The following is a 14,285-nucleotide window of genomic DNA, read 5'->3' as shown; positions in this document are numbered from 1 at the left end:
GATTTTACAATAATTCTAAGTTTAAAATTCTTATCTTTTTCATTGCATACCCTTGCGTTTACTCAATAACACATGAGCCCCACAAGTCGTTGTATCTATAGATTATTTCTTTCATCAATAGTGCAAGAATAAAGGAAACATAATCTTGTATAAACCTTTCCTAACAATTAAAAAATTATTTTTATAGGACAAAACTTTGAAATTCTTATTTTATAAGGATATATTTATGGACAAAATTGACAAACCATACTTTGAAATCTAATCCACTATGTGTTTATGCCTAAATACCATTGATTAGTACTTATAATTTTACAATTCGAGTTTATGTTACATTTTCCATGTCAAGTCAAAAAATCATTGTTGACAACCTTGATTTGGTGTATAATTCATAATACAATTTAAATAAAAATAAATAAATTATGGTGTATGTCAACTAACAATAACTAATAAACTTTTATAATATGATCACATCCTAGACACTTATAGATGTAAGAGTTCTAAAGAGGCAATATGTTGAAGGTAGAGCTATAAAAGATAGATACATAATATTAAACGAGATGAAAAAAAGGTTAAGGAATAAAAGGAGGTGCATCAAAACTAAAATCAAAACTAGGAGGAAAAGGAGTAGGGGAAGGGCAAGAGTTCTCAATTTGCATATACTATAAAAAGTGTTAAAGTTGTTTTTTTTTTAATGCTAGAAGTGTGAAAGAGTCTTTTATTTGATGTTTTTAAATGGGATTACGAAGTCATTTTTTTATATGAGAAATATCTCTTTTTAAAAGGTCTTATTTATGATATGGTTTTCATTATCTATGAACAACATATTTAAGCATAGAAAATGTGATCCATTTGCATGATCATCAAATACATCTATTTTTTATATGTTTATGTATGGTAATCATGGTATGATAATTTCTTGAGATTTATTTTGAATTATTTTTTTCTATGGTAGTAAGATCATTATATATTTGTCAATTTATGTTTTATAGTTTCATAATGAATTTTTAATCTTTTATGTTTGAAAAATTGTTTATTGAAATGAAACTATTGTGAAAAACCTACAATAGTTATTGATGAATAATGCAATAGGAGAGAAACAAGAAAGAATAAAAAATTTAATATGATTTGGCAATATGCTTACTTTTATAAAAGCATTGAACTTTTATTTTCATAATATATTTAATAAGATTATATAGTATGTATTTATAATAGACTCTAAACCACATAAGAGTCCAACTGTTTAAGGGATATGAGGAAATTTTAATAATACTTTTTTATCGTATCGTGGAGGCATTACTCTCAACACCCTTAACCCATCAATCATTTCACTCTACTTTGACATTCGTCTATAAGTCATAAACTACAACAATGTTTATTTTGACAAACATCCATCCTTTAGGAGAAAACATAGGGAAACCATAATCAAAACTTTACCTAGCAAAATAGGTTATGACATCTCTTATCAAGCATATGGATACATTAAATAAAGTTCAAGCAATGTTTGAGCTTGTTTGTGGTAACAAGTTTTGTCAACATGTATGCTATCTTCTCAAAAGTGTAAACTTTCTCAAGCAATAGTTCATAAGAAAAACAACAAATTCCCTGATCTTGTTAAATCTATGTGCTTGGTTCTTGCATAATACATCTGGTTCTGTCAAATAAATGACACTAATTGTAACAATATAACTGAACTCCTCCTTCTTAAATACCTATCTCTTTGACTAAACCTATAAGCCACAAAACTTCCTTGGTAACCACTATTATATATATTCTGACTTAGAAGTAGACAGTGCAACTAGAGACTAAACCATAGACCTTTAATAAATAAACCCTTCTACTAGAGTAAAAATATAGCATGTGGTAGATCTATTATCATCAAAGTCTTTAGTATAATCTAAATTTATATATCCCATGATGGAAAGATTATTTTGTTGTCTACTAAAAATTATATCATAGTCTGTAATACCCTTTAAGTATTTGAATATCCATTTGACTGCATCTCAATATTGTCTTCCTAGATTTCATATAAACCTTCTCATCATACAAACTAAATGTGCCAAATCTAATCTTGTATAAACCATAACATATAGTAAACACCTTATTACATTAACATATAGGACATTTGACATGTCATTTACTTTGTTATCTATCTTGAGGCATAATGCAATAAATAATCTAAAATGATTCACTAAAAGTGTATTCATTAGTTTGCATTATCCATCTTGTACCTTTCTAACACTTTCTAAACATAATTATGTTGAGATAACCATAATCTTTTAAAAGCTTTGTCTCTACTAATCTCTATCCTAAGAATCTTCTTAGCAATATCGAAATCTTTCAGTCAAATTTTTTTACTAAACAAAGTCTTCAACTTGTTGACCTTACTTATATTATTTACAACAATTAATATATTGTCCATATAAAGTAGTAGAAAAATAAAATAATCATCATTAAGGCTCTTTCATAAACATAACAGTCATATTTACATTTTTTATAGCCAATCTTGATCATATAGAAGTCAAATCACTTGTACAACTACCTTAGAGATTGTTTCAGCCTATAAAATGATTTTTCCCAATTTACATACCAAGTGTTCTTATCTTGAGTGACTAAACCCTTCTGGTTGTATTATGTAAATCTACTCCTCTAAATCACCATAGAGAATATATCTTAGCATCTATCAACTTTAACTGCATATCAAAATATGCTACCAAGTCCAGCACTACCTCGATGGAAGTATATCCAACTATAGGGGAAATATCTTATAATAATCAAGGTTTTTCTGATAGTGCGTTTGAGTTTCCCTTCATTCTAAATGGTATTTTCTCTAATATGAGTCTTTAGCTCCATGTGCACCTTATGCTCATTTTTGTTGTAATTTTCTAGCACTTGATTCTTTCCTTACTAAGTATATTGTAACATGGATTTTTCATTTAAAAAACATATCTTTACTGATCACCATCTTATTTGCCTTCAGGTCTTAGAGCTTGAGACCTTTCACCCCTTTTTAATACCTTAGAAAAACATTATCTAGACTTCAAGTCAAGCTTTGACCTTTCCTCATTAGAGACATCCATATAAGTTGGACATTCAAATACCCTCAAATCATAGTATTCTACTAAACTACCTGTTTATATCTCTTCTACTACTTTCTCATCTAGTGCTACCTTAGATGATCTATTAATTAAAAAACATCATATTTAAGCATTTGATCCTCCTTCATATCTGGTTTTTTACTTTTGTTTTCCATATATTAAACTTGTCAAATATTTTTTAACTTATATCACTTGAAGTACACCTAAATCTTTCATGAATAGTCATTAATGAAAATTATAAGATATATGTATCCTTGATGCTACCCTTATTGGTCCCCAAACATATGAATGAACATAGACAAGAATCCTTTTTATCTTGTGTGTATCTATCTTAAATTGCACCTTATTTTGTTTTCTAATAAACCTGTAAAAATCAAGTTTTCATGTTTTAACACCCTTTACTATATTCTTTTTATGAAGCTTCATCATCATATGCTCCTCCATATGGCCTAATTACATATGCCATAAACTATGTTATTTGACTCAAATTCTATGACTATAACTATACTTATGACTGTGGTACTTAACAATGTATAAATATTTTTCGACAATTTTTATCTTATCATCATTGTCATAACACCTTTACTCAACTTCAATACTTCACCTTCAAACTTGAAACTGAACCCATTACGCTCTAAAGTGCATAATAAAATTAAATTCTTTCTTAAATTTGGTATATGTCTAACATCATACAAAGTTCTAATAGCATCATTAAACATTTTAATTTTAATATTCCTTATTCAAATAACTTTACATGGATCATTATTACTCATTAGAACAAAACTAGAATTGACTAACTTGTAAGTGTCTAACTGATCTTTATTTGCTGTTATGTGATAAGAGCATGTCGAATCGAATATCCAATAATTTATGAGATGACTTGAATTAGATGAAACAAAAAGGCATGTATTTGTCACCTCTCTTTAAATCTTCTTTCATTACATTCACAAACCATGATAAACCCTTTTTGTTTTTTATATCCTTTTGTTTTCTCTCTAGATATTCTCACTTTAAATTTTGTGTTTTTCTACACTTATTATATTGTATGTCCTTTCTTTTCCTAGATTTAGACCGAGCTTTATTGTTTCTTGATTCGTTCCAGGACTTATTTCTCTCACATTCCAAAATACTCCTTATCACTAGCCCTTTGCTTTATAAATTTTTGTTACCAGCTTTCTTTCTTAGATTAAAGCTTAATAAGGAACTTGTGATTTCTTCCAATATGAGAGTTTATTTCCTCAACATCATTGTTGTAACTAAATTTTTTATACATAAAGGAAACAACTATGGAATTCAGTAACATCAATGCCCTATCTTTGTTGTCGAACTTTATATTAATTCACTTCAAATCATTAATGATCTGACTAAACATATTGATATGCTAATTCAAATATGTGCCCTCCAACAACTTAAGACCAAATAATTTCTACTTGAGATAAAGTTTGTTGACAACAACTTGAACATATACTGACTTTCTAATTTTTCTCAAACTACCATTAATGATTCCTTATCCATGACATGATACATCATGTTATCATTCATACAAAGTCTAAAAGTTGCCACAACACTTGCTTCCAATTCTTGCTAATCTATGTCATTAATAGTTTTTGGTTGCTTTTTGTATAACATCTTCACCATGCCATGCTATACCAATAAGCCCTTCACTCTCCTCTGTTATAATATGAAATTTTTATATTCATCAAACTTGACCATATTGAATTTTGCAGAAGAAATCCATGACATCATAGAAAGGCTTTGATACCAATTTTTATGAAAAACATGCAGCAATTATTGATGACTAACGTAATAGAAAAGCAACTAGAAAGAAGACAAGATTTAATATAGTTTAGCAAAGTACCTACATCCACATAAGCTTTTGATTTCACTTTATGTTGAATAAAGTTACATAGTATGTATTTATGGTAGACCTTAGGTCACCTAATAGTCGTTCCGCTATACTTCATTTAGTACGCTTTGATCCTCTCATTCTATTATGTTCCACTTGGTATCTATCTATAAACTATAAGCTACAACAAAAACTTCATTAACAAGGAACAAGGAAAAACTTATAAAAAATGATTATATTAAATCAAACTTCAACTATTATGTTTTTTTTTTATAAAATAAATATTTAAACTCAAGATCTAAATAATGAGGACAATAATACTAGTTCAGATTAAATTCATTGGCCATTTACTTTCTTTTTAACAAAATACATCTTTATTTATTTTATTTTTTAAATAATTAATATATTCCATGTTTAACATAAATAACCCCATACTAAGAGTTAATAGACACATTAACAAGAACACAACAACAATTGACAAATATGCTTGATTAATAATATTTTGAAAGTTGTACTTAAATAACAAAACTAAAATTAAAAGTTGGTATGCTCACATAGAATTTTTATATATATTTGTAACAAAATCAATGATAAACAGTTATAAAAGCATTATATAGAATGGTCAATAATTGCTCAATTTATTTTAGAAAATATCTCATATTAGTCCCCAAACTATATTATTTTCTTGATTAAATACCCCAAATATTAATTTTATCAATTAGGTTCTGTATTTTTCTTAGTCAAGTCCTATCACATTACTTAAAGATTATTTTAAGTTGTGTTCATGCTATTCAGGGCTTTCTAATCAATTATTTTTCATTGTGATGTGCTAGTGTTATTTGTATATAAAAAGAATGGAACTTGAAGGATGTGTGTTGATTGTGGTGTTGTTAATAATTTTTGTGCATGGAGGCACCTAATGTTTCTAATTATCTATCTTCTGCACAATTAGAGGAAAGGTATTGCTTTAATATATCATTATAATTGTTCTTACACATTATGGATATGAAGATAGAAAATTGAGTGTTTTTGTACTTATAACTTGTGAGAATTAAGATTATATAGAAAACACGAGAATAAAATGACATCATCTTCAATATTTTAATAAAAGAAAAGATGGGTATAAAGGTTATAAAATTGATAAAATAATCGTTAGATGAATTAATTGAGAAACTATATATAATATGAGGATTAATATGATGTTCATTTTTCACTTTCTCTATTATAATTATAACAAAACCTAAAAAATTTTGAAGTTTTACTGCACACACACACACTCACATTTCACTGTGGATTTCTATAGTGAAATTATTGTTCTGTCGTTAACAATTTAAGTCTTATAGCATGCATTTAAAGGTAATATGATAATTTTTACATGATATATTTGTTGTTTCAAGATTGAATGGAGATAAAAAAAAAGTCTTTTAACCTTTTATTTGCACAAAGTAATGTCTAAAATATCCTTCAAAGTTGAATTTTCTTATCTATAAAAAAAGGGGCGTATTTAATTTTTTATTTTTCTTCACACAATGTAGTTACTAAAATGTTATTTGAGTCAAATAATCTATAACTAAGATTACAGGGTTTTTTTGGTCTTTTTATTATGTTTTTTCGTTAATATTATAAGGGGTCAGAGGTATGTTGATATTTGAATAAATTAAATCAAAAAAGACAAGAAAAGTTGTTGGCACATGCATTTTATGTGCCATCATGTGTAATGCCTCTTAGTGATCAAACAACATATTTCAATACGACATTCGATGTCACGAGCTTTGATAATGTTTTTTTTCCTCTTTCTTTTCCTCTTTTTCAACCTTAAAAAACATTTTGCCCTTGTAAAAAATTAGAAGAGCATATTATTTGTTAATTTTATTACATTTGATCCTTATTTTTTTAATTATATATTTTTTTCGATTTTATCCTTTGACATTTAAATTTTATATCAAATTTAATCTTTTATTTTATTATATTTCATATTTAATCCTCAATATTTTGATTTATGATTTAGATTTATGGCTTTTTTATTAAGTTTTAATTTCTTTTCGAATTCATCTTGAGATCCATGATCTTATTTTTATTTTTCTCATATTTAATCCTTATTCTCTTGATTTTTTTTTTAGAGTCCTTTATGAATTTGATTTTTCTTTTTAATTTCAGTCTTCAATTCAAAATTTGATGATATTTAAGGTTTGACTCGTACTAACCTATGTCAACCAAATGTTTTTATAATATTTAAGGTTTGACTCCTACTAACCTATGTCAACCAAATGTTTTTAATAAAAAAGTAAAAATGATACAATTTTGAAAAAAAAAGATTTTGTACTTCAAAATTTAATTATTTTTAAAATTTAACTTTTTTTTTCTTGTATTGTTTTTTATTGAATTGTATTATTCACATGATCCTACTCATGAGTTTTAATGACCTCACCCGGTTTTTACAGGTATTTTATTTTATAAAAATTGTTTTATTAATTTTTTTAATTTTAAACTTTTATATTTTAATTATTAAAGATTGATAATTATTATTTTTTTCAACTCTATAATGTGGAGTTATGAATTTTTTACACTGCAAAAAAAATCAGCCAAACTCCCAGCAAATTACGTGCCAACTCTCTAGTTCTCTCCATTTAGTTACTTGCTCCATTTCTGTCATCTGTTTTATTAGAAATAACAAGTGCTATTATCTATTTTCTTTTTTCAATCAAGTTGTGTTTAATTAAAATATGTAAAATATAAATAAATAAATAAAGCAGAAACAAAGATTGATTTGGTTAAGCAGTCAAAAAAGTATCATTTTTTTTTTTTACGTTATGAGTTAGAATAATTTTAATTAAAAGAAAAGAGATGAAGATATAAAATAAATGTTTTTATAAAATAATTTTAAAATATAAAGAACATGACAGTATTTCCTCACTCCCAACTTTCTTCGGATTTTCTTTTCAAAAACAGTAACCAAATAAAATAATAAAAAATTCCAAGGTGCTGGCATTCCAAATCGGTATGTGTGGGTAATTTGAGATGTTGTTGTCTTTGACTAACCCCTTTCCGTCCCAAGCCGTAGATCATTGAAAAACTTCCTGCAAACTCTTCTTTCTCTTACTGTTCTTAAAAAAAAAAAAACTCTCCTTTTCTGTTTCCCAGCTCTCTCTCCCTCTCCCACCAAACACACCGAAAATCAACTCTCTATCTTGCTTGAATTCCTAGTTTTTGCTTATAATTCATATTGGGTTGCGAATAGTTTTCATTTTAGTGATTTGGGTCAACGGGTTTGATTCTTGTAATTTTGTTCTTCTTTGCAAAGTCAAGGTGGGCTAAAGAAATGAAATAAATTTCTGGGTTTAAGAAATAAAGGAAAAGGGATGTGGGCGATCTGGACCTCTGCTTTCTTTTTGGTCTTTCATTTGGTCGTCGTCAGGGTCTCCAGTAATGTAGAAGGTATGCTTCTTCTTCTTCTTCTTCTTTACTTGTTGGTTACCAAATTTGCATGATATGGTTTTATGTGGCAAGACAGGCGATGCCTTGAATGCATTAAAGACGAATTTACTTGATCCGAACAATGTTCTTCAAAGTTGGGATGCTACTCTCGTCAATCCCTGCACTTGGTTTCATGTTACATGCAATAATGAAAATAGTGTCACGCGTGTGTAAGTTTATTTATTGAGTTGGTACTTTAAATTTAATTATTGATGATGATGATGATGGCGGCTACCATAGGTAACAACTCGCTACTTTTACTTTCAGTGATCTTGGAAATGCAAATCTATCTGGTCAACTGGTTACGCAACTTGGGGTGCTTTCAAATTTGCAGTACTTGTAAGTCGTTCGAGTTCTTCTTTGTTTGATTGCTTCACATCATGAATTGTGCATAAAGTAGATTGTATGGAAGAATGCTTCATTATATGTGCCTATTGAAAATGAAAAGGAGAGCGGAAAAACAGTCAGCTTATATCCATATCCATATCGATTTTCCATACCCATGGAGCCCGCTTTGCCCTATATCCACTTGAAAAAGAGCTATCTAAATCTACTTGAATGAATTGATTCTAGACATGATCCTGCTAATAAATACCAAGGTTTTAAAGTGACACTGCATTTCATAGACTCTCGACATGTTTTTTGTGTATATCTATAATTTGGAAACCATCTAATATTAGCTATAGCATACGAGAATTTTTCCCCTACCATCCATTTCCTAGCAACAGTTGATAGATGAATTACATTATCTGGAATTAAATATTTTTTTAAGGCACGCTTTTGTTGAAACCCCGTCCCTTTGTTTGTCATTCAATTACACTTGGTAAATGGAGCTTTTTTGACAGGGAACTTTACAGCAATAACATAACTGGACAAATTCCAGATGAGCTTGGGAATCTGACAAACTTGGTGAGCTTGGATCTTTACTTGAACAACTTAACTGGTCCGATTCCTCAGACATTGGGCAAGCTTCAGAAACTACGTTTCTTGTATGAAACCATTCCTTTTATCAAATATTTCTGTAAAACTTGGAACTCATTTGCTGTGTATTTTATATTCTCATGGAAGTGTGAGTCCACTGACAAGACTTGCATGTGTGTGTGTGTGTGTTGGCTGTGGCCCTTACATAACTGTTCTCTTTGTGGCAGTATGAAAAGAAGAGAAATATTTTTCCATCTTTTATCATAATAATTTTGCTTTCACTTGCATGATTTCACTGAAGAATAGGCAAGGGTTGTAGTAATGCATGTGCAGGCAGTAATTGGTCCATACAATATTTTATGATAATCAGAGAAGGCATTATGTTATAAAGAAATGGGTGTGTGTGTGTGTGCATTTTGGCTGTACACTTTACATGGCTGTTCTTTTTGTGGCAATATGAAATGAAGATTTTTTTCTTACTTTTACCATAATTAGTTTCATGGCGCTGACAAATTTCACCGAGATGAGGGGTGAAGTAAGGCATATCCCACTCAGTAATATATCAGGGCATGCTTTTATGATAAATTAGATTACACAGTTTGTTGATAAGCAATATTTTGCACTTCAAGTGATAGCAAGTTCCATCTAGAAATCTGGCTTTCCACATCTAGCAGTGCATGAAGTTTTTTCTGCACATGCACTTGCTATTTTGTTTAAATGTAGTCTGGCAAGTGTAATGGAGATTCAGGACATGACTCTTCTGTTTTGTGAAATAGGCGTCTCAACAACAACACCTTGTCGGGAACAATTCCTGTGAATTTAACTACGGTTACTACCTTGCAAGTCCTGTGAGTAGTATTTTGCTGATGACAATATTTTCGTTATCATGAATAGATACCTTAATTTCCCCAGGCACCAAATATTGCTTGAATGAAAATATATTGCTATTTGTGCAGGGATCTTTCTAACAACCAACTAACAGGAGATGTCCCTGTAAATGGCTCATTCTCTTTTTTCACTCCTATCAGGTTTGTTGCTAGTAATTCTATTTGTCAGTATCATCTAGTGGTTGTGGTTGTGGTTGCACATTATGTGTTTTACTAACCTCTGCATTTTTTTTTTTTGCAGTTTTGCCAACAATAAACTCAATGCTTCTCAAGCGTCTCCACCACCTCCTCCTTCTCCACCATCAAGGGGTCCTTCTAATGGTCAGTTACAATTTCAACTTTTTATTTTCTTATTTAACCAAAAGGGGGAAGGGTCTGAGAAGCACCTCATGTCGTCTAGGTGTTGAGTTTGAAGGTCTCTTCCATTTGAAAATGTATGTTGTTCTGGGTATTTCTGAATACATTCTTGGCATGGTAAATTTTTGAAATATCATTTGCAATAGGAAATAGTGCCACTGGAGCTATTGCTGGGGGAGTTGCTGCCGGTGCTGCTCTTCTGTTTGCTGCCCCTGCAATGGTACTTGCTTATTGGCGAAAAAGAAAACCACAGGACTACTTCTTTGATGTACCTGGTCAGTGTTTTTTTGAAAGAGGTCATGATTGATCAGAACTGAAATTTATTCTTTTTAGGATGCATTTTCACTCCATCTACATCTGTGCAGCTGAAGAGGACCCAGAAGTTCATCTTGGACAGCTTAAAAGGTTTTCTCTGCGTGAGCTACAAGTTGCAACTGACAATTTTAGTCACAAAAACATTTTGGGCAGGGGCGGGTTTGGAAAGGTTTATAAAGGACGTTTAGCTGATGGTTCTCTAGTGGCTGTTAAAAGACTGAAAGAGGAGCGCACCCAGGGTGGGGAACTGCAGTTCCAGACAGAAGTTGAGATGATCAGCATGGCTGTCCATCGGAACTTGCTTCGTCTACGTGGCTTTTGCATGACTCCAACTGAGAGGTTGCTTGTCTATCCTTATATGGCTAATGGAAGTGTAGCATCATGTTTAAGAGGTACTGCTATCAGCCAGCATCTTTCTTAGCTATATTTATCTCCTTTTGTTATGTAATTTATAAGTGATTTCTTTTCCATGATGCCAATCCATTTCAGTTTTTTCCCCTTAAGGTAGCTATATATATTTTGCATATTTTTGTGACATCAAGTCCATTTTCTGGTGAACAAAGGATTTCAATCTTTAACCTTAACATTAGTTTATTTTCATGTCTAATTTTAATAGAAATTCTCCAATTGCAATTCCTAATCTTGCATTTTGGCTTCTTTTTTTAGTGCCTTTTCAGCCTGCAGGGATCTTTGTATTTCCTCATTATACATTCCGTGGGAAAAATATGCTTTGTCAACTTAATTTTATTTTATTGTTTTTCTTCCTTTTTTGGGGTAAATTACAATAACCCCCTTGAGAGTGAAATTCTTCCAAAAATTTGAAGTTTTGACTAAACCCCCCTTCATGTTTAAGAAAATGTTATCCCTCTTTGTACACAAAATGTCCTTAATCATTGTTTAAAAAAGATAGTTAAATAAAAACTGGAAAATTAGAGAAAGAATATAAAAAAGTAGACATGATTATTTTATTATCTTATATTCCTCGTGTTATTTTCTCTCTCCAAACAAGATTCTTCTTTTTGTGCCAAAAGAAAATTACAGAAAAAAGGAAATATATATATATATATATATATATATATAGGTATTGCAAAAGCATGGAAGTTGCTACACATTTTAGAAGTTTGTATACTGGCTCTATTTGTAGACAAGTTAATTGAACTTTCTAATAACCCCAAGGCCTGTTTTATGAATTATTGTTTATTCTCAAATTGACGCCTTAAGCAGAGCGTTCAGAATCACAATCCCCACTTGAATGGCCAATAAGGAAGCAAATTGCATTAGGATCCGCACGAGGGCTGGCTTATTTGCACGATCATTGTGATCCTAAGATTATTCACCGCGATGTGAAAGCTGCAAATATTTTGTTAGATGAGGAATTTGAAGCAGTTGTTGGAGATTTTGGGTTGGCAAAACTCATGGACTACAAAGATACTCATGTTACTACTGCAGTACGTGGCACAATTGGGCATATAGCACCTGAATACCTATCAACAGGAAAGTCTTCAGAGAAGACTGATGTTTTCGGGTATGGTGTCATGCTTCTTGAACTTATCACTGGACAGAGGGCTTTTGATCTGGCTCGGCTTGCAAATGACGATGATGTAATGTTACTTGATTGGGTATGTATTCGCTGCACTTGTTGTCTTACATTAGAACTTTGATGACATTGGAAGATGGTGAATTTTGTAGAATCCTTCATTACTTGGGATTTTCATATTTTTGCTGAGGTGGTCAAGGAAAATGTGACGTAGGTGAAAAACAGATAAGATTTATGCATCTTAATTTAAATTCTAGAATGCTGGAGTGTTTTAGTAATTTTTATGTTTACTGGAAGATTGCTTAGGTCTAGGTTTTTTTTTTTTCTGAAGAAAAGAAGCTACATGTATGCAACCACTGGACTAAGCTTGCTTGTGTAGGTTTAGTTCTCTATAATATTTATTTTATTAGTCAAGAATAGTTATATTGGTGGTTTAAGATTCTTAAGTCCTTGCTAGATTAGGAAAGGAGCTGTAAATCAATAAATACAATGGTTGTAATGTTTTATTTTCAGAATCAGTTAAAATGAATGAAGTTCCAACTATTTTGTGTTTGTTTGTGTGATGCAATCTCCTCTTAGATGTGACTTCTAAGTGGACTCCTAAAAATGTACCCTAAACCTTCAACAATTTCCATCAAACTAGCCTTAAAACACTCACTAATAATCCCCAAGCAACCTCATTTGCTAACCTAACCAACCCTGCAACAATTACAAATGAAAGATTCAGCCTAAAATCCCCTAATATGTTGTTCATAGAGCCTCTACAATCAGCACCAAAACATCCCCCTATGCTTGTTTTAATATGGATAAATCAAATCAAATTGAACTGGCTTCTTTTTGTATTTTTCGCAAATAGATAGAGTTTGCTTTGATCTATAATAATACATAAAATGGTTTTTAATTCATAAATGAAGCCCTTCACATTTGACGAACTTTTTTACTGCTGTCTCTTCATAGTCTCTTCAAAGCACAGAAGTAGGTATTGGGCTCTAGTCTTGCAAATGGTTTCCTTTGCTTTCTTGTTTTTGTTCTTTTTCAGTCTAACTTCATCTCTGAAATTTCAGGTGAAGGGACTTCTAAAAGATAAGAAGTTGGAGATGCTGGTTGATGCTGATCTGACAGGAAATTACATCGATGATGAAGTTGAGAAACTGATCCAAGTGGCTCTACTGTGCACACAAAGCTCCCCAATGGAACGACCCAAGATGTCAGAAGTGGTCAGAATGCTGGAAGGGGATGGCTTGGCGGAGAGATGGGAGGAATGGCAGAAAGAGGAGGTGTTCCGCCAAGAGTTTAACCACACTCATCACCCAAACACTAATTGGATCGTTGATTCTACATCCCACATCCCTCCAGATGAATTGTCTGGACCAAGATGATCCTCCCTTTTAAGGGCGCAATGGAAATCTCTTCAAGAGCTATTTTATGTTTGAAAGTGATATCGACAGATGTGCATAATTTTTTTATTTTCTTTACCTTTCTTTTCTTTTCAATGCCTAGTTTATATCATATATTGAAGTTTCTCGCTGATGTAATTTCTATAGGAGGATTTGAAAGTTCAGATGCCAGCAAACATGGCAGGAAGGGCCATGGAAGCACACATATCACTCTGATGTAATATAGAGATTAGTCAAGATTGTTACAGGAATAAAAACAATTATATTTTCCATCTCCAGTTGGGGTATTCAATTTCATCAAGGATTTGGTATGCATTGATTTTTCCCTCACTAAAATTTTTATATAAAGTTGACAATTATTTCTTGGAAATTATTTTCATCCAAGTTAAAAACTTTGGACTAAATTGAGTGGTGGCTAATTTTTTATATATATATATATATATATATATGTGGGAG

At 30.9% G+C, this 14,285-nt stretch overlaps 1 protein-coding gene across 1 annotated transcript; it reads left to right on the top strand.

Annotated features, from left to right (window-relative positions):
* The first annotated feature begins 7,921 nt into the window (after window positions 1-7,921).
* LOC105117721 (BRASSINOSTEROID INSENSITIVE 1-associated receptor kinase 1-like) lies at window positions 7,922-14,140 on the top strand. Its single transcript, XM_011015472.1, has 11 exons — window positions 7,922-8,376; window positions 8,453-8,585; window positions 8,683-8,754; window positions 9,261-9,404; window positions 10,113-10,184; window positions 10,293-10,364; window positions 10,465-10,544; window positions 10,727-10,855; window positions 10,946-11,287; window positions 12,120-12,514; window positions 13,497-14,140. The coding sequence occupies exons 1-11, from the start codon at window positions 8,301-8,303 to the stop codon at window positions 13,809-13,811; spliced, it is 1,830 nt and encodes a 609-aa protein (XP_011013774.1). The 5' UTR covers window positions 7,922-8,300; the 3' UTR covers window positions 13,812-14,140.
* The last annotated feature ends 145 nt before the right edge of the window (window positions 14,141-14,285 follow it).

Source organism: Populus euphratica, unplaced genomic scaffold (genome assembly GCF_000495115.2).
Source record: "Populus euphratica unplaced genomic scaffold, PopEup_1.0 scaffold1492.1, whole genome shotgun sequence".
Lineage (NCBI taxonomy): Eukaryota > Viridiplantae > Streptophyta > Magnoliopsida > Malpighiales > Salicaceae > Populus > Populus euphratica.
The sequence above is the reverse complement of the archived record's forward strand: the minus strand, read 5'-3'. Positions and strand labels throughout refer to the sequence as shown.